At 40.9% G+C, this 20610-nt stretch overlaps 1 protein-coding gene across 4 annotated transcripts in view; it reads right to left on the bottom strand.

The window, feature by feature from the left end:
• The window catches only part of LOC122555434 (1,4-alpha-glucan-branching enzyme), a 628967-nt gene that overhangs the window by 159039 nt on the left and 449318 nt on the right, over positions 1-20610 (bottom strand). For all 4 annotated transcript variants that reach the window (XM_087992439.1, XM_087992437.1, XM_087992438.1 and 1 more), the window contains exons 11-12: positions 8011-8121; positions 1898-2069 (exon numbers count right to left, since the gene is read on the bottom strand). In XM_087992439.1, coding sequence (XP_087848565.1) covers positions 1898-2069; positions 8011-8121 — 283 coding nt within the window. The remainder of the gene's footprint in view (positions 1-1897; positions 2070-8010; positions 8122-20610) is intronic.

Here is a 20610-nt window from a genome sequence, read left to right as displayed (position 1 = left end):
TTCTCTGAGTGCAAATTAAAATGTGTCCTTTTTCAGCAATATTCAGAAAATGAGAGGAAAGGGATGAACCCTGCAAGTACAGACCAGTCAGTCTCTCACTGTGGCATGGAAACTTTCAGAGATAATAATCACAGGACAAAACGTAAACTTCACTGAAATTCTCTCACTAAACTCTCTACTTCCTCATGCCATTACCCATGTAGACCTGTTCTGAAGGAGGGTCGCTGGACCCAAAACATTTAACTTTAATTTCTTTCTACAGATGCTGCCAGACCTGCTGAGTTTTTCCAGCAATTTCTGTTTTGGTTTTAGTTCCCTGATCAAACCGTTTCTTGACTCCTGTCACTACTTATCTCCTACTTGACACAAGCATCACTTTTGCCTGATTACTGACTGTTTAAGGTGTGAATAAACTGATTCTTTCATTGTAGATTGTTCTTAAATAGGAATCCAACCCCAACAATCGCCAAAACCCCACCCCCACCTCCCAAACCTGGAAGTCCATTTGCACAATGTCTTCTGAACACAATGCTAGTCTTTAATGCAATTCTTTTACATTTAAAACAGCCTCTCTTAGTTTGCTTTAAATGACTAGATTAACCAACATCATTGAAATAACGTGGATGACTTGTGGGATTGGGAAAGCTTGTAACTGCATTAAAATTGAAAAATATTGTCTGCCTGCTTTTTTTTTAATCACATAAGCATAATTTCTTCAAGTACAAAACACACACTGGAGATCTGCGATCAACACGATTAAAACAGATTAAAGTCCCACCTTTCCTTTACTATCTAGTATAAGTACTCATCTGCAATTCATTGCAATATGTTTAATTATCGTTGATGCATTTCTTCTCTATTACTATTAAAATCCTAAAATGACTCCAACCTCATGACTGTGCGTTATTGCTTGATGTGCTAATCAGTTTGACATCCTCAAACTATACCCAACACATTTCTTTGAACTTGTTTGTGTCCCATGCAAACCAGAATCTGGCCTTTAATTAAGTAATTGGACAAAGTAAGTCTGGAACATGTCTAATTTGTTCCTTCAGAATTTTTCAGTCACAGCGAATATAAACAAACAAGTCCCATCACAAATTATAACTAAAGTATTCATAAGGACTGTACAATAAATCAGTCCCCAAACAATATCCCACCATACGAAACTGACAGCTCCATCATCTGTTAACAATGAGTAAGTGATTTTTTTTCCCAACACCATTGAACAACTTTGAGAATTCTACCACTCTGACCATGCAGCACTACCTTGGTGCTACCCCTCCAACAGCAAAGCACTCCCCCAATACTGACCGCTTGAAAGTGTGGCACTCCCTTAGCACTGACCGTCCAACAGTAAAGCAGTTTCAGTCCTGATCCTGACAATATAAACTCCCTCAGTACTGATCCAACAACAGTGCAGCACTCTCTCAGTGATGCCCTCAACAGTGCAGCACTCCCTCTGCATTGACCCTCCCAAATTGCGGCACGCCCTCAGTACTCTCCCTCCAACAGTAAAGCAGTTTCAGTCCTGATCCTGACAATATAAACTCCCTCAGTACTGATCCAACAACAGTGCAGCACTCCCTCAGTACTGACCCTCCGACAGTGCAGCACTCCCTCAGTACTGGCCCTCCAACAGTGCGGCACCCCCTCAGTATGGACCCTCGGACAGTGCAATGCTCTCCTATTACTGCACATAAGTTATTGGCCTAGACTCTAGATGAAATTTCCAGTGTTGGAAATGCTCCCACAATCTTCTGACGTGAAGGTGTGAGTGTTGCCCACTGAGCCACACCTGCTAAAATAGGAATGCCCCACATCTGGAGGCTTGAGCAGCAAACAAACAACACCATGTTATTATTTGACCATTCCATGGATGCTCCTGTAGACTTACCAATGAAATTCAAGTATCCCTCTCCTCCCAAAGCGTGTGTGATGAGTCGGATCATTTTGTGTAACTGTATGCCACGGTCTACGACCACCGTGAAGGGAGTCAGAACACTCATGTTCGTGTACATCTCAGCGTCCATTAACCAGAATGCTAATGTCTTGTCTCCAACAAGGGCCTATGTAACAAAAAGTAAACAAATGCCAGGCATCTGATGGGCTTGTAAGGAACATAAAATGGAATATCCTACTGGATTCACATCAATAAATCACTGATCATCATCAATACACGACACTGTGACTACAAACAAAGCATGCTTTCTTTATGGCAGAATTAGTTAATGGCTAATTTAAAAGAGGCTTCAAAACCATTTAGGATTTGATAATAAAGCAAGAGAAATTGTTTTCAATGGCTGGAGGTTGAAAGCAGAGGACAAAGATTTACAGCAAATATCAAAAGTAACGCTGGGACAATGAGGAGAAATCTTTTTACATAGCAGGGTGTTGTGACCTAGAATGTGTAGCCTGCAAAGTACGATGGAAATAGTTTCAAAAGTAACTTCCAAAAAGAATCAAATAAGTAAATGTGCAGAGGTATAGATAAAAGGAAGAATGATACTAAATGGATCGTTCTTACAAATAGCTAGTACAGACATAATGGGTCAAATGTCTTCCTGAGTTGTATGGTGATGAAATATTGATTACTTGCTAAGCTATTATGGATTTAGTTTCCATGGCACTTCCTACACAAAGGCAAGTGGGAAGTTTGATCCTACTTTCAAAAGGAGATACAAATCTGCTACAGGCACATAATAGATACCACTGTGACTGTCTTCACATAGAGTCACAGAGATGTACAGCATGGAAACAGACCCTTCGGTCCAACCCGTCCATGCCAGTCAGATATCCCAACCCAACCTAGTCCTGCCTGCCAGCACCCGGCCCATATCCCTCTAAACCCATCCTATTCATATATCCATCCAGTTGCCAGTTAAATGTTGCAATTATACTAGCCTCCACCACTTCCTGTGGCAGCTCATTCCATACACGCACCACCCCGTGTGTGAAAAAGTTGCCACTTAGGTCTCTTTTATATCGTTCCATTCTCAACCTAAACCTACGCCCTCTAGTTCTGGACTCCCCCACCCCAGGAAAAAGATCTTGTCTATTTACCCTATCCATGTCCCTCATGATTTTATAAATCTCTATAAGGTCACCCCTCAGCCTCTGATGCTCCAGGGAAAACAGCCCTAGCCTATTCAAACTTTCCCTACAGCTCAAATCCTCCAATCCTGGCAACATCCTTGTAAACCTTTTCTGAACCCTTTCAAGTTTCGCAACATCCTTCCAATAGGAAGGAGACCAGAATTGCACGCAATATTCCAAAAGTGGCCTAACCAATATCCTGTACAGCCACAACATGACTTCCCAACTCCTGTACTCAATACTCTGACCAATAAAAAAAGCATACCAAACACCTTCTTCACTATCCTATCTAACTACGACACAACTTTCAAGGAGCTATGAACCTGCACTCCAAGGTCTCTTTGTTCAGCAACACTCCCTGGGACCTTACCACTAAGTGTATAAGTCCTGCTAAGATTTGCTTTCCGAAAATGCAGCACCTCGCATTTATCTGAATTAAACTCCATCTGCCACTTCTCAGCCCATTGGCCTATCTGATCAAGATCCCATTGCAATCTGATGTAACCTTTTTCACTATCCACTACACCTCTAATTTTGACGTCATCTGCAAACTTACTAACTATACCTCTTATGCTCACATCCAAATCATTTATGTAAATGATGAAAAGTAGTGGGCCCAGCACCGATCCTTGTGGCACTCCGCTGGTCACAGGCCTGCAGTCTAAAAAACAACCCTCCACCACCATCCTCTGTCTTCTACCTTTGAGCCAGTTCTGTACCCAAATGGCTAGTTCTCCCTGTATTACATGAGATTTAACCATGTTCATCAGTCTCCCATGGGAAACCTTGTCAAACACCTTACTGAAGTCCATATAGATCACTTCTACTGCTCTGCCCTCAATCAAATTTGAGAGACATGATGTCAAGCTCACTGGTCTATAGTTCCCTGGCTTGTCCTTACCACCTTTCTTAAACAGTGGCACCACATTAGCCAACCTCTAGTCTTCTGGCACCTCACCTGTGGCTATCGATGCTACAAATATCTCAGCAAGAGGCCCAGTAATCACTTCCCTAGCTTCCCACAGGGCTCTAGGGTATACCTGATCAAGTTCTGGGGATTTATCTACTTTTATGCATTTCAAGACATCCAGCACTTCCTCCTCTGTAATCTGGACATTTTCCAAGATGTCACCATCTATTTCCCTACATTCTATTTCTTCCATGTCCTTTTCCACAGTAAACACTGATGCAAAATACTTGTTTAGTATCTCCCCCATTTTCTGTGGCTCCACACAAAGGCCGCCTTGCTGATCTTTGAGGGGTCCTATTCCCTCCTTAGCTACCCTTTTGTCCTTAATATATTTGTAAAAACCCTTTGGATTCTCCTTAACCCCATTTGCCAAAGTTATCTCATGTCCCTGTTTTGCCTTCCTGATTTCCCTCTTAAGTATACTCCTACTTCCTTTATACACTTCTAAAGATTCATTCGATCTATCCTGTCTATACCTGACATATGCTTCCTTCTTTTCCTTAACCAAAACCTCAATTTCTTTAGTCATCCAGCATTCCCTATAGCTACCAGCCTTCCCTTTCACCCTGACAGGAATATACTGTCTCTGGACTCTCGTTATCTCATTTCTGAAGGCTTCCCATTTTCCAGCCATCCCTTTAACTGCAAACATCTGTACCCAATCAGCTTTTGAAAGTTCTTGCCTAATACTGTCAAAATTAGCCTTTCTCCAACTTAGAAATTCAACTTTTAGATCTGGTCAATCCTTTTCCATTGCTATTTTAAAACTAATAGAATTATGGTCTCTGGTCCCAAAGTGCTCCCCCACTGACACCTCAGTCACCTGCCCTGCCTTATTTCCCAAGAGTAGGTCAAGTTCTGCACCTTCTCCAGTAGGTACAACCACCTACTGAATCAGAAATTTTTTTTGTATACACTTATCAAATTCCTCTCCATCTAAGCCCTTAACACTGGCAGTTCCAGTGTATGTTTGGAAAGTTAAAATCCCTTACCATAAACACCCTTTATTCTTACTGATAATTAGGATCTCCTTACAAATTTGTTTCTCAGTTTCCCGATGACTTTTGGGGCGGGGGGGGGGGTTCTATAATACAATCCCAATAAGGTGATCATCCCTTTCTTATTTCTCAGCCCCACCCAATAACTTCCCGGGATGTATTTCTGGGAATATCCTCCCTCAGTACAGCTGTAATGCTCCTCTTATCAAAAGCATCACTCCTCCTCTTCTCTTGCCGCCCTTTCTGACCTTCCTGTAGCATTTCTATCCTTGAACATTAAGCTGCCAGTCCTGTCCATCCCTGAGACATATTTCTGTAATCGCTGCAAGGATTTGTTTTGGGTTACATTGCTGTTTGTCATTTTTATAAATGATCTGGAGGTGGGCGTAGAGGGATAGGTTAGTAAATTTACGGATGACACTAAGGTAGGCAGAGTTGTGGTTGGGATGAAGGATGCTGTGGGTTACAGAGGGACATGGATAAGCTGAAGAGCTGGGCTGATAAGTGGGAAATAGTTTAATACGGAGAAGTTTAAGGTAGTTCACTTCAGAAGAAATAACAGGAATGCAGTGTAAAATTCTTGGCAGTGTAGATGAACAGAGAGATCTCGGTGTCCAGGTGCATGAACTCCTCAAAGTTGCCACTCAGGTTGATTGGGTTGTTAAGAAGGCATAAGGTGCATTGCTGTTTATTAGCAGGGGGATTGAGTTTCGGAGCTACAAGGTCATGCTTCAGTTGTACAAGACACTGGTAAGGCCGCACCTGGAGTATTGCGTTCATTTCTGGTCACCTCATTATCGGAAGGATGTGGAAGCTTTGGAAAGGGTTCAGAAGAGATTTACTCGGATATTGCCTGGTATGGAAGGAAGGTCTTACAAGGAAAGCCTGAGGGAACTGAGGCTGTTTTCAATGGAGAGAAGAAGATTGAGAGGTGACTTAATCGAGACGTATAAGATAATCAGAGGGTTAGATAGGGTGGACAGTGAGAGCCTTTTTCCTCGGATGGTGAAGGCTAACATGAGGGGACATAGCTTTAAATTGAGGGGTGATAGATTTAGGACAGTTATCAGGGGTAGTTTCTTTACTCAGAGAGTAGTAGGGGCGTGGAATGGCCTACCTTGAAAAGCAGTAGACTCACCAATGTTAAGGGTATTTAAATGGGCATTGGACATACATATGGATAATAATGGAATAGCGTAGGTTAGATGAACATCAGATTAACTTCACAGGTCAGCACACTAATCGAGGGCCGTAGGGGCCGTACTGCACTGTAATGTTCAATGTTCTCTGCTGTGATATCCCAGTCCCATGTTCCTTCCCATGCTGTGAGTTCATCTGCCTTCCCTGTTAGGCCTCTTGCATTTCAATCATCAATTAACACATATCCTGACCTCACGTAATGCTTCCAGACAGCATCGTAGAATAGGATCAGTGAAGCAATATTAAAGTCAATAAAACATTTTTGACCACTTTCCCAGCTGAGGACAGTTAACGTACTATCAAAGGGAACAGAATATAAAAATAGGGAAGCCTTGATATAACAGTACAATGCATGAGTCAGACTACACCTGAAATATTGTTTTGGTTCTGTTACCAAGGAGAGGTATGCTGCCATTAGAGGTAGTCCAAAGAAGGTTCAGTAGATTCTGGAAATGGAGGGGTTTTTATAGGCGGAGCTGTTAAGCAGTTGAGCTTGTATGCACTGAAGTTGAGAAGAATGACAAGTGACCTTTTATTGAAAGTTATTCTCCGCTGTGGGAGAGACTAAGACCAGAGCGCATAATATCAGAATAAGAATTTGCACGTTTAAGACAGAGATGAGGAGGCATTTCTTCTAGACAGGTGTGAATCCATGAAATTCTTCACTACAGAGGGCTATCAAGGCTGGGTCATGAAATATTCAAGGCTGAGATAGCCAGACATTTAATACTAAGGGATCATTGGTTATAGGGAAAAGCAAGAAAGTGAAGTTGAGGATTATGAAATTAGACATGATCTCAGTGAATAGCAGGCAAACGGTCTCATTCTGCGTAACAATTCTGTGATAATACAAGTCAACCCAACCACCATGTTCTTGTACTCTATTTAATAAAGCTTTCGATATTAGCACTGTATACTGGTAAACTCAAGAGGCCAGAATGGGAAACAACACCTAGGTCACTGAGCGGCGAACAGGATGATTGGTACAAAGGACTTGGTGGCAGTTAAGATATGAGTAATAGAACTTTGGATCATTTCAGAGTGGAAAATTGAAGACGGCTAGAGGCATGTCAGGATAATGACATCTAAAAGTAACAAAGAAAGCCTATTGCTTATATAGTGCCTATGACACACAAATGTTCAAAGATGCTTCACAAGAGTACTATAAAGCAAACTTTAACACTGAATTACACTGATCAGATAAGGTAGGCTTTAAGGAATGTCTTAAAAAGGAAAAAAAGTCAAAGAGACTGGGAGGTGGAGGGAGGGAATTCCAGAGCTTGGTGCCCAGGCAACCAAAAGGTACCAGTCTACCAATGGTGGAGCGATTAAAATCAGGGATGTTCCAGAGGTCTAAATGAGAGCAGTGCAGATACCTCTGAATGCTGAGGGACTGCAGGTGATTGCATAGATAGGAAATGGCAGTGAGGCTGTGAAGGGATTTGAAAATGAGGAGAATTTTAAAGTCAAATTACACGTTGACTGAGAGCCAATATAGGTCATCAAATACAAGGATAGTTGCTGAGAGTTGACAACCAGGTAGCGTAGTTCTCAATAGAGATACAATGTGTATGGGAATAATCATGGGTGAGGGCTTCTCAGGAAAGCTGAGCTGAGATGGAGCCCAGTTAGGCAATAAGACAGAAGAGGAACAAGGTTACCCCAGTGATGAAATGGACATATGATCAGTGCACACAGCTCGAACAACAACAACAATGGGTCAACCAATTCTGGATAAGGGATTACCTGGTCATGGCTCTCGGCATAGGCGATACACTTCTCTCCATATCGCCGGTTTGTTAATGTGTAGATAATATTACCCATGTTCCAGTCTTCATCTTTCAACTCTTTCAATATCTGCAGTCATTAAGAGGAGTTACAGTTTAGACATTGTCCCTGTGGCACAAACACTTAGTTAAAACTAAATCACATTAGACAGAGTCGGAAAGTGACAATCAAAATTGTTTAAAAATTTCATTATCTATTTTCCGTCAGGCTCCCCAGTCCTTTCGTATTAAAACAGATTAAATTTATACGCAAATTTTTCAGCAGTTATTATGCAATAGAAAAGCAATTAAGTCGCAGGTAACAGATAAAAATTCTGTGGCAATAGCTGACTTGTTTTACAAATCAGATAATAGCACCACTAATTTTGTTTGAAGAGACAGAATCTAGGTTCAACCAATCACAGGATTTTTAATCCAGCTACACACAAAAGTCGCCAGCTTCACAAAATAAAAAGCTGGCAGATGTCACTGCAACTATAAGCACAATTAGGAGGTCTTGCTCACTGCTATGCACTGTCTGTAACTATGGTAAAAAGAAGCATAGCAGCTGCATTAATATTTCAAAAGAGGAAAGAAAGAATAGTTTGTGTTTCAGCTGAAGACCTTTCATCAGAAGAGCTCTGACAAAAACATTGTATGAGCAATGTTAACCCACCTTTCTGAATTTCAAATGATATTGACTCATTCTGTGTTTCTAGCATTGTAGAATCATGAGTTGAATGACACAAAGTACCATGGACCCATCCATCATCCCTTCCCCTACCTAAAATGTCAAGGTAGAAGTCTTATACAGGGAAAAATGACTGTCCTGCCGCTATTTCAGAGCTAAGTGACTGTTGGGGGGCAGAAAGCATGATATTTGCCCTTAAGGACAATTACTTATGGCCCACTATTTGGCACTTGCTCATCAAAACCTAGGGGGAGCAGGCCCCTGCTAGATTCAATTTGTCCTCAGCCCTGCCATGAGGGAGCATTCAATCCAAGCCACAGAATCATGATGCACAGGCTGCCAATCAGTCCATTGCACCTATGCCAGCTCCTCATGGCCCTGTAATTATTCTTCCATTTCAACAATCTACCAATCCATCTCTGAATGTTATTACATACTTTGCTGCCATTGCCCTTCGAGGAGCGCATTCCAGATATTGCCAAAGCCATGTCACACTGAAGTCTCTTCATCAGCATCAAAACTAATTGTCTTCTAACCGTATACAGAATTGAGAGAACAGAAATGGCTCTCCTCCTGATTGAGGAAAGTACTAAATAAGGCAATTGAAATGAGACAATGATCTGATCGCTATGAAAAAAAAGTAAATTAATGAGCATACAGGAGGGAAAGCACATCACTTTGGACAGAGAGAAGCTTTACAAAGTTGATCCAGATTGGTTCTAGACTAACTCCCTCATTAGCTCAAGACGACTACAAGGACTCGGACTCAAATGTTTAATTCCTCTCTAGCCACAGGAAAGGTGCCAGAGGACTGGAGGACAGCTAATGCTGTTCTATTTCAAGAAGGGTGGTTGAGATAAACCAGAGAAATTCAAACTAATGAGTCTCACATCAACCGCAAGGAAACTGTTGGGGAAAAATCTGAAGGAGATAACTAATCTTCGCTTAGGAGAGGCAAGGTTAGACTAGGGCCAGTTGGCATGGTTTTGTCAGAAGATGGTCCTGTCTAGATATTGTTGAGGAGTTGTCCAGGTGGACAGAAAACTTGCGCTGTTGATGTAGTTTATTTCATTATGGATTTCAGCAAAGGGTTTGACAAAGTCCCATTTGGAAAACTAATAAAGAGGGTAAGAGCACATGGGATCGGGATAACTTGACAAGTTGGATCCAAAATTGGCTTAGTGATAGGAAAGGGTGGTGGTAGAAGACTGTATGTGTGAAAAGGCCAGTGTCCAAAGATATACTATAGGGATCAGCGCTGGGTTTGTTAACGTTCAATGGCATATATAAAACCAATATATAAGAAAATATGCTGAGAAGGGAAGATGCAAGGTAAGTTTGCCAATGATATGAAGATTGGCCAGGTGGTTGAGAGTTAGGAAGAAAGCCTTAGGTTACAGGAGGAATTAGATGGATTGGTCACATGGGAGGATCAGTGGCAGATGAACTTAGCCCTGAAAAGTATGAGGTGATATACTTTGAAAAATGTAACAAGACAAGGTGGTCCAAGATGAATGGCAGGACACGAAGAAACCCAAAAGGACATCTCAGAGAGCTTGTTTACAAATCCCAGAAGGTGGCAGGGCAGGTTAATTGGGTACTTAAGAAGGTAGAGCTAGAAATGTGTTGCTGGAAAAGCGCAGCATCCAGGGAACAGGAGAATCGACGTTTCGGGCATAAGCCCTTCTTCAGGAAGGTATACAGGACACCTGTCTTTATGAGTTGTGGTTATAAGAGTAGAGAGGTTATGTTGGAGCTGTACAAAGCTTAGTACTTCAGCTATGGCCTAACCTGTGTGCAGTTCCAGTTACCACACTATGGGAGCAATGTTATTACAGAAGAGATTCTAGTATGGAGCCCCTTAGTTATGAAGAGAGGTCGGATAAGCTTGTTTCATTTAGAACAGCGAAGTCTGAGTGGCTCTCTCATAGAGGTGCATATGATTCTGATGGACATAGAGTGGATAGAAAGCAGCTACTTCCATTTACTGATGGGTTAATACTGAGGGGTGTAATTTTCAGGTGAAAGGCATGAAGTTTAGAGGAGACTTGAGGAAAATCATTTTACCCTACTGCATGGGAGGGTATTACAGGTGGAAAACCTCACAACCTTCAAAAAAGGTATTTCGATGAGTACTTGAAATATTCACACAATATCATAACATTCAGGCTATGGGCCAAATGATGAAAGGTTGAACCAGTGCATATTTGAAGCAGTTTTGCCAGAACAGACTCGATGTACCAAAGGGCCTCTTCTGTACTGTACAATTCTATGCTTCACCATATGTTTAATGGATCCTAAATTAGTGAATCTTTCTTATCTGTTACAGATGCAATGCCTCTATTTCTTTAACTCCTGCATTGTATCTCACCTGCTGATTGTGATTTCAAACCATGTACAACTTTGACCCCTGGTCCTTTGAGGTAATCTATGATTCCTGAACAAAAGCTTCCACCTTTATTCTCTAATCTTTAACCATAAGTCTTTAACCTCTTCCTATTTAGGTTGGCTCCCATTCTCAACGTTCTCCTTGTTGTGAAACATGAGACTAATCAAGAGTCATTGGAACAACAAAGTTAATTCTGCTTTCTCCCCACAGATGTTGCCAGACCTGCTGAGTTTCTCCAGCAATTTCTGTTCCAGATTGCCAGCATTCACAATTCATTGTTTTATTGTTAGGAAACATAATATTCATTTTGGCTCATCAAACTTAATGTACCATTTCATTAGAAGTGGCTAGTCTGTACCATGATACTGGATCAATGGTGCTGGAAGAGCACAGCAGTTCAGACAGCATCCGAGGAGCTTCAGCAAAATCAACATTTCGGCAAAAGCCCTTCCTGAAGAAGGGCTTTTGCCCGAAACGTCGATTTTGCTGAAGCTCCTCGGATGCTGCCTGAACTGCTGTGCTCTTCCAGCACCATTGATCCAGAATCTGGTTTCCAGCATCTGCAGTCATTGTTTTTACCTTGTACCATGATACTGTCATCCAGCAGAAAATAATCTCAGTTTCAAATAAATGTAGGACTTGATTTTTCTCAAGATCCAAAACATGAACATTGTTTTTCTTTACATAGAACAAAGAAAATTTACAGCCCAGGAACAGGCCCTTCGGCCCTCTAAGCCTGAGCCGATTCAAATCCACTGCCTAAACCTGTTGCCCAATTCCTAACCATCTGTATCCCTCTGCTCCCCACCTACTCATGCATCTGTCCAGATGCATCTTAAATGAATCTACCGTGCCAGCCTCTACCACCTCTGCTGGCAACATGTTCCAGGCACCCACCACCCTCTGTGTAAAGTACTTGGCACGTGTATGCCCCTTAAACTGTTCACCTCTCACCTTGAAAGCGTGACCTCTCGTTAGTGAATCCTTCACCCTGGGAAAAAGCTTGTCTCTATCCACACTGTCTATACCCTTCATGATTTCATAAACTTCATTCAGGTCCCCCCTCAATCTCCTTTTTTCTAGTGAAAATAAACCTAACCTACTCAACCTCCCTTCATAGCTAGCACCTTCCATACCAGGCAATATCCTCGTAAACCTTCTCTGCAACCTCTCCAAAGCGTCCACATCCTTTTGGTAATGTGGCGACCAGAACTGTACACAGTATTCTAAATGTGGCCAAACCAAAGTCTTGTACAATTTTAACATGATCCGCCAGCTCTTATACTCAATACCCCGTCCGATGAAGGCAAGCGTACTATATGGCTTCTTGACCACTTTATTCACCTGTGCAGCCACCTTGAGGGTACAATGGACAATCCCAGACTGTCTACTCAGCAACTTTTCCCAAGGCTCTTCCATTTACTGTATAATTCACTTTAGAATTAAACATCCCAAAATCCATCACCTCACATTTGCCTGGATTGAACTCCATCTGCCACTTCTCCACCTAACTCTCCAGTTTATCTATATTCACCTATATTCTTTGTAAATCCCTTATGCTTTCTGCTACTCCACCAATCTTCGTGCCTTCAGCAAACTTGCTGATCATACCAACAGTGCCCTCTTCCAAATCATTTATGTATATCACAAACAACAGTGGCCCCAACACTGACCCCTGTGGAACACCACTGGTCACCTTTCTCCATTTCGAGAAACTCCCTTCAACTACTACTACTCTGTCTCCCGTTGCTCAACCAGTTCTTTATCCACCTAGCGAGAACACCCTGCACACCATGTGACTTCACTTTCTCCATTAGTTTACCGTGGGGAACCTTATCAAACGCCTTACTATAATCCATGTATATGACATTTACAGCCTTTCCTTCATCTATCAACTTGGTCACTTGCTCGAAGAACTCTATTAAGTTGGCAAGGCACGATCTCCCCCGCACAAAGCCATGTTGCTGATCAGTGAAAAGCCCATTCTTTTCCAGATACAAATAAATTTTATCCCTCAGTACCTTTTCTAGCAACTTTCCCACCACTGACGTCAGGCTCACTAGTCTGTAGTCACCCGGAATATCCCTACTATCCTTCTTGTACAAGGGGACAACATGAGAAAATCTCCAGTCCTCTGCCACTTTACCTATATTTAAGGATGCCACAAAGATATCTGTCAGGGTCCTAGTTATTTCCTCTCTCACCTCCCTCAACAACCTGGGATAGATCCCATCTGGTCCTGGGGATTTGTCTATCTTAATAACCTTTAGCCTACGCAACACATCTTCCCTACTTATGTCAACGTGATCCAGAGTATTATTATCTCTCATCTCAACATTCATGTCCTTCTCCTTAGTGAACACTGATGCAAAGTAATCATTCAGATTGGTGCTCCTATCCTGCTGCAATTTCCAGCATCCACAACATTTTGCTTTTGTATTTTTTTCTAACCAACCTGTTCAGAGATGTAATTACACAGAGCAGGTGGGACTTGAACCTGGGCCTCCTGATCCAGGGATTGGATGCTGCCACTGTGCCACAAGAGGGTCCTTTTTCTATTCTCAGCTTTACAAGCTCTAAATAGCCAGCAGGAATTCATAAATATTTGGGGGGGGGGGAAGAGAGTTCCAGATTTCCGTACCTACTTTGCAATAAGAGGTGTCACTCAACATCATCCCTCTATTCCCTAGCTCTCAGTTACAGGTTCAATGTCCTTGTTCTGATCTTGCTCTTCAATCAAAGCAAGTAATTTCTCTCTACTTACTGTGCAGACATGTGATTAGGTCACACCTGAGACTTCTACACTAAAGGGAATACAATACAGGCTTATTACTGCACATACTGAGAATTAAAGATGCTTGTTCTCACACTAGAAGGAAGTATAATGATTCTATTTCATAAGATTGGCAGATGGAGAAACAACAGGCTTCCAAGAACAAACAAATGGAAAGTAAACTGCTGCTCTAAGACTGTAAGACATAGGATTAGAAACAGGCTATTCAGCCCACGGAATCTGTTCCACCATCCAATTAGATTGTGGTCGATCTGATAATCCTCAAGTAATGGATATGTATTGTTGCTATTCACAATTACTTCCCTAACAGTATAAAACTGCATTAGCACCCCAACATTTAAATCCCACCATGTCAGGTTTTAAAACAAAATTAATTATATCTGAAAAGGAGTTTATATTTCCACTCTGACTACTAGAGATGGTCAACGTATTCTTGCATGCATTGTTCATAAAAGTCGTGCACCTCAGTGCACCAGAGATTTACTGTGATACTGTTGTACTTTATAGATAACATTTGCTTTAAACAGACAGTGGACTAATTGAAGTGCCACTCTGTACAGAATTGTCTATTCTTGGATTGTCAACTTGACAGGGGTAGATCTACACAACACACAAGTCAGAAAATTTGTTTTCTCTACTATTCTGCTGGGTACAGACAACCAGCCTCAACACCATCACATCAGCTTCACATCAGATAAGTGGCATTGATTTTACTTTAAACTGACTTTGCCTCCTATTAATATCTGTACACCGTTTAAAAACAAAGAGGGAAGAGATTAAGCATCTCCATTCATCAACTCAGACATGTTTTGTAGTGTCAGAAGAAAAATAAACACAATTTACATTGCTGTGTTGCCATTCACAACTTCGGGCTGCTCCAAAGTACCTTATACCATTGAAATGCTTTATTGAAGTCTTGTCAATATTATAACATAGATTAATATTGCAGCCTCTTTAAGCATAGCAAGATCACACAGACACCAACATGCTAATGACCAGATGATCTTTTGTTTTCATTAGTTTATCAAATGACAAATAATGGCCTAACAGTAAACTCACACACTGTACATCAAAGTGTGTTGCTTTAAGACAAATTGACAGGAAGATATTTAACACCTCAGCTGAAAGGCACCGCTCCCTCAGTACCAGAACTGAATTTTTGGATGGAGTTGGGAATTGAACCCACTTACTTTATTTCTAAGAATTCTGATCCACAGTTAGAATAAGGTCAGTTTGTTAGAATTGCTTATTACTTTGTGTACACACAAGTGGAATGAAGTGTTCACGTTTCACCTAACTATTCCTTAATCAGAGATATTGCAGGTGTAGGAGCTCAAGTGCATACAGTCCTCTTATTTATGCCCAATCCAACACTATAAACACTATAGCCAATTAACAGAGAGCTTGGGATTCCTTATTATCAGCCAATTTTTCAAAATTGAACAAAAGAAAGATACTGCAGTGCTGGAAATCTGAGAAAAAACAGAAACTGAGGAAACATTCAGCATGTCTGACAGTATCTCAGAGAAAGAAACAGCTATTGTGGCCTGAACATTAGCTTCTCTCTTTTACTGAAAATGCTGCTAGATCTACTTAGTATTTCTGGCACTTTTGTTTTCACTTTAAATCTGCATGTTTATTAGTCAGGATAACATGGATATTAACTTTGAATTAAGGACATACATTGACTACCATTCCTAATGTTATCAAACTTTTGTTTCAAGAAATTCCGATTAGCTTTCCACTAACTTCAATAAATAGATGAGTTCAAGAGAATTTCGTACAAATCTGCTCCCACAACGAAGGTGTGGGTCAATGAATGTCGACCTAACTCGATGTCAAAGGGGACACAGATTAGGATAATCCAAAAGAAGGTATATCAGATGCCAGGAGCTCAACACTGCAGAAAGCTGAGAGAGGTATTTCAAGTTAAGGAGTAAAATTTCAAAGTAATAAGGAAAGCAAGCTAAGGGCAAGAGAAAATATTGACAAGTAAATTCATGAAAAACCAAAAGAGCAAAGGATAACTAATGAAAGAATTGGGCTGATCAGGGACCAAAACAATAACTTGTGACCTCTTCCAGAACGTCAGTGGTCAGATGAGAACCTAATATATATATTTTTCTCGATATTAAAGAATTTAAGAACTAAGGTCAAAGTGCAGAAGAATAGTTTTGAGGTTAGCCATGAACTATTTGAATGGAGCAGCCTCAAGGGACTGAATGGTCCCCTCCTGCTCCTGTTTGTCTAAATATCTTTTCTTTAAACACTTTTATAAGCATTTATACACCGAGACACATTATGAACATACATTTCCCAATCCAGTTTCTCTTTCAAAAGGTCAATCCCCAGTTAATGCCCAACTGAATGCAATTAAATATAATTCATGCACTATTAACATGGCTGTTTGGATGCAGTGGTGGTGTTTCTACCTCTGAGCCAGAAAGCCCAAGTTCAAGTCTTATCTTCTCTAGTGGTATGGAATAACGTCTCCGAAGATTAGAAATTATCTACATGACCAGCTTGTCCATGCAGGGTTCTAAATAAATACCATACACCTTGTTTTCAGGGCTCAGTACTGGTTCTGTTTATTGTGGTATGCATGAATCATTTAAATATGTGGAGAATGATCAAATAATTACAAAGATTAGATCTGTTATTACAGAAGGATACCAATGAAATGAAAAAGTGGCAAATGGAATTCAATCCTGGCAAGTGTGAGCCATTGTATTTGGGGACGACAAACAAAGCAAAGGATTACACAATAATTTTATGATCCTGAGAAGTGTATACTGAATGCTGCACATAGGAACCTTGGGGTGTATGTCCACAGATCCTGGTACACTGCATAACAGATAGGTATGTTAGTCAAGACGGCAGAGACAGACTTTCCTTAAATGGACAATGCACAGCTTAAAAGAACACAAAGGTGATGCCAAAACATTAGTTGCACTCCAGTTAGAGTGTTGCGTACAGTTCTGGTCACACATTATGTGATTGATATGACTGCATTTGTAAGGATAAGAGGAGATTAATGAAGTTACCAGGAATGGAACATTTTGGTGATGAGACAAAATTTGGACTTTTTTTGGACCTTAGGGAGATTTAATTGAAGGGAATAAATGACAAGAAGCCTCTTGAGAGTGGATAAGGAGGAGCTACATATCTTGACACAGAGTTCAATACTGATATGGCACAGAGTAGACGATTCGAGCTGAATTACAAACATTTTTCACCCAGAGAGGGCGGTGGAGATCGAGCTCACTGTGTAAAACAGTGGTATAGGCAGAAGCTCTCACCATATTTAAAACCCACATACTTGAGGTACCATCATACAGGAAAGAGACTGGAAAACTTTCCTTCAGCCAGCAGGAGCACAGTAGACTAAATGGCCTCCTTCTATACTGCGTTTTCTCCCATACATTCACATGGTCAGTTCACTGGATGATGACAATGCATGTAAATGTGCTGCTTGCCATTCAGAATCACACAACCATCACATCTTATCTGCAGATTTGAGAAATGTTGCTGTTGCTGTCCTATTCATACAATCTAAATACCTCTGATTAAGGGTGCGCATCACTGGTTTTTCACTGACAGTGGAATCACACCTGGACTCAAACAAAAGAAATAAGCAGCGACAGAGATGTTTAATTTTCGCAAAACATCAGCTTATCCCAGTTAGAGTGCTGAACAAGTGTATTGTGTGAACTGGGTCACCACTGTTTTTCATATTTAGGTTAGTTTAACCAGTACTGATGTGTAGAACTGAGGAGCTGGAAAAATAGGAGCTCAAGTCATGACTTCTGATTGTTGATTCACATAAAGTTACTTCTGAGCAGCGATAAGCTCAATCTATCAATAAATTGGGGTAATTGCAGGGCCAACAACCCAAGTCTGAGAGATGTTGGTCACCCGAACTCTCTCTTGTTTGTACCATGGAGCAGTCGAGACAGGGTAAATCCTATGTGAATTTCACAACTACCTCAGGGTCTTGAGATGCATTAGTGATATAAGGTGAATCAGAGATCTCTGCCCATATTGAAAGAGTTGGATCTGTCATTAGTCGAATGAGTGGATTTGTGACCGAGGGAAAGAGGAGTAGAAGTAAATGGGAACAAATGGTGAATTAAATGATTACTAACGTTTATCCCTTAGCCAACTTCATTCAAAAAAACTAGTTATTACATGACTGCAGATTCTTGCTGTGTGGAAATTACCTGTCTACATCACTGATGCTATTTCCAAAGTATTTAGTTGGCTGTGAAGTACTTTGGGACTGTTTGCAAGGCTCCATAGAAATAGAGGTTATTCCGTTTTATTGATGTACTGATATGGATGGTAAATTATCTATTTCTGTTGCCAGGGTTGGAGGGTTTGAGCTATAGGGAGAGGCTGAATAGGCTGGGCTGTTTTCCCTGGAGCATTAGAGGCTGAGGGGTGACTATATAGAGGTTTATAAAATCATGAGGGGCATGGATAGGGTAAATAGGCAAAGTCTTATCCCCAGGGTGGAGTCGTCTAGAAGTAGAGGGCATAGGTTTAGGGTGAGGGGGGAAAGATTTAAAAGGTACCAACTTTTTCACGTAAAAGGTGTGCGTGTATGGAATGAGCTGCCTGAGGAAGTGGTGGAGGCTGGTACAATTACAACATTTAAAAAGCATCTGGATGGGTATATGGATAGGAAGGGTTTAGAAGGACATGGGTCAAGTGCTGGCAAATGGGACTAGATTAGGTTAGGATATCTGGTCAGCATGGACGAGGTGGACTGAAGGGTTTGTTTCCGTATTGTACATCTCTATGTTTATTTTGAGTGAGCCATAATTTAAAGGTGATCACAACTCATTCCCTGAGAAGGAATTAAAGATCCAAATTGTGGATTTTCTTGCAAGTGGACATATTCTCTCTACATCTACTCCGTTTAACTGATTTACAGTGTTAAAAGTCTCTATTATTTTTCCTCTGTGTGTACAACTTTCTGAAGTAAAAACGCTCCAATTATTCATTTTCCTATACTTCAACTCACAGCTCTGGTGCAATCTTTTTTTCTGTCCTTTCTCTTGTTTTTTTTGTCCTTTTTATTGTACTGAGATCTTAATGGGAGTTATGTCTTCCTATTGCTCTGTGTGATTACACATTAATAATATCACAGATATCCATTAAATTGCACCAAGTTTCACCAAAGATAGTCAGTCACCTTTATGTTTTTTACTGGCCCACATATCTTCACATTATCACAAGCTTATTAATGCTGTACTGCAGGCAGCTTGTTCCAGATCATTCACATCTATTGTAAATAGCAGGTCCCCTGCACTAGATCCCCAAGGAACACCACTAGTTATGTTTCTGAGGTAAAGCATATTACATCCATCACTACAGGCCATTTAGAGAATCTGTCATCTCTCTCACATCCCACAACCAACCATCCTTAATAATCTCATACATGAACTTTGAAATCTTCTGAAAAACCAAAATAAACCACATTTACCCTCCTGCACTAGCTCAGTTATCAGTTCAAAGAATTCAGTCACTTTGCAAGGCTTGATCTATTACATTTAAACCTGTGGTGATTGCTCCCTGTGAATGTGCACTTTTCAATGTTCATTATTAATACCTCGGGAGAACTCTTGTGCTTTTCTCCTGCTGCGTTGGGCTAACTATCCCATAATCACTAGGTATCTACTTACTCATTTTCGCTGTCTTGGGACAGCTGGACTGCAATGCAATTCCAGAGCAGAACTGCTGTGTTGTGTGAACAGTTTCTGGGAGGTGGCAGGATATAGCCAGCCTCAGAACAGCAGCAGCAGCACTGATTTACCAAAATGGCTTCTTTATTTTTTCATGTAACATGAGCATTGCAGGCAAAACTGACATTTGTTGCTTATCTCTAATTACCCATCCCTAATTTCTGAGTCATTTCAGAGGGCAGCTCTTTTCTCTCCTTACAGATGCTGCCAGACCTGCTGAGATTTTCCAGCATTTTCTCTTTTAGTTTTTTGACAAGCTTATTTTTGTGAGTATGGAATCAATATCAGCAGAATTTCTTTCCAGAAAGCACATAAGTGAGCCAAGTGGGTTTTTATGACAATCAGTCATGGTTTAATGGTTGCCACGACCGTGATCTGCTTTATATTCCACACTTACGAACTGAATTCAAATTGCATCAGCTGCAGTACTGGGATTTAAACCAATATCTCCACCCCACCAATTTGGGCCTCTGTATTACTAGCTCGGTTATACTACCACTGTCAGTGACACCCCAAAACATGGTAAACTGTGAGAGCAAGTTGTATAAACTCACAATACTTTAAGTATCAACGATAATGACTACATGGTGGTTTTTAAAATGATCAAGGAGTTTGACAAGGTCAACAGTGAGAAATGATTACTTTGGTTTAGGAGTTTATTAGAAGGCTAACCTTACAATTAGAGGAAGGTCATTAAATAGTGATGTTAGAAACACTTGTACACACAAACAATTTGAGGGCAATCTATTCTACTGAGGTTTTATTTGTATTGAGGCTTAGAGCCAATGAGACATAAATTAACCTAGTAGGAGGAACTTTAATCTTTCATAGGCTATGTCATGTTGCGGAATAATCTACTGGATAAACACACACAGAAAATGCTACATTCAGACAAAGCTAAGACTCTAAATAGCGAGAGACCAGCCACCGCAACTGTGCTGTGCTCATAGAGCTGGGGA

Source organism: Chiloscyllium plagiosum, unplaced genomic scaffold (genome assembly GCF_037043375.1).
Source record: "Chiloscyllium plagiosum isolate Xiang-an unplaced genomic scaffold, Cpla_swu_hap1 HiC_scaffold_12, whole genome shotgun sequence".
In the NCBI taxonomy this organism is placed as follows: Eukaryota; Metazoa; Chordata; class Chondrichthyes; order Orectolobiformes; family Hemiscylliidae; genus Chiloscyllium; species Chiloscyllium plagiosum.
This window is presented reverse-complemented; position numbering and strand designations above follow the sequence as displayed.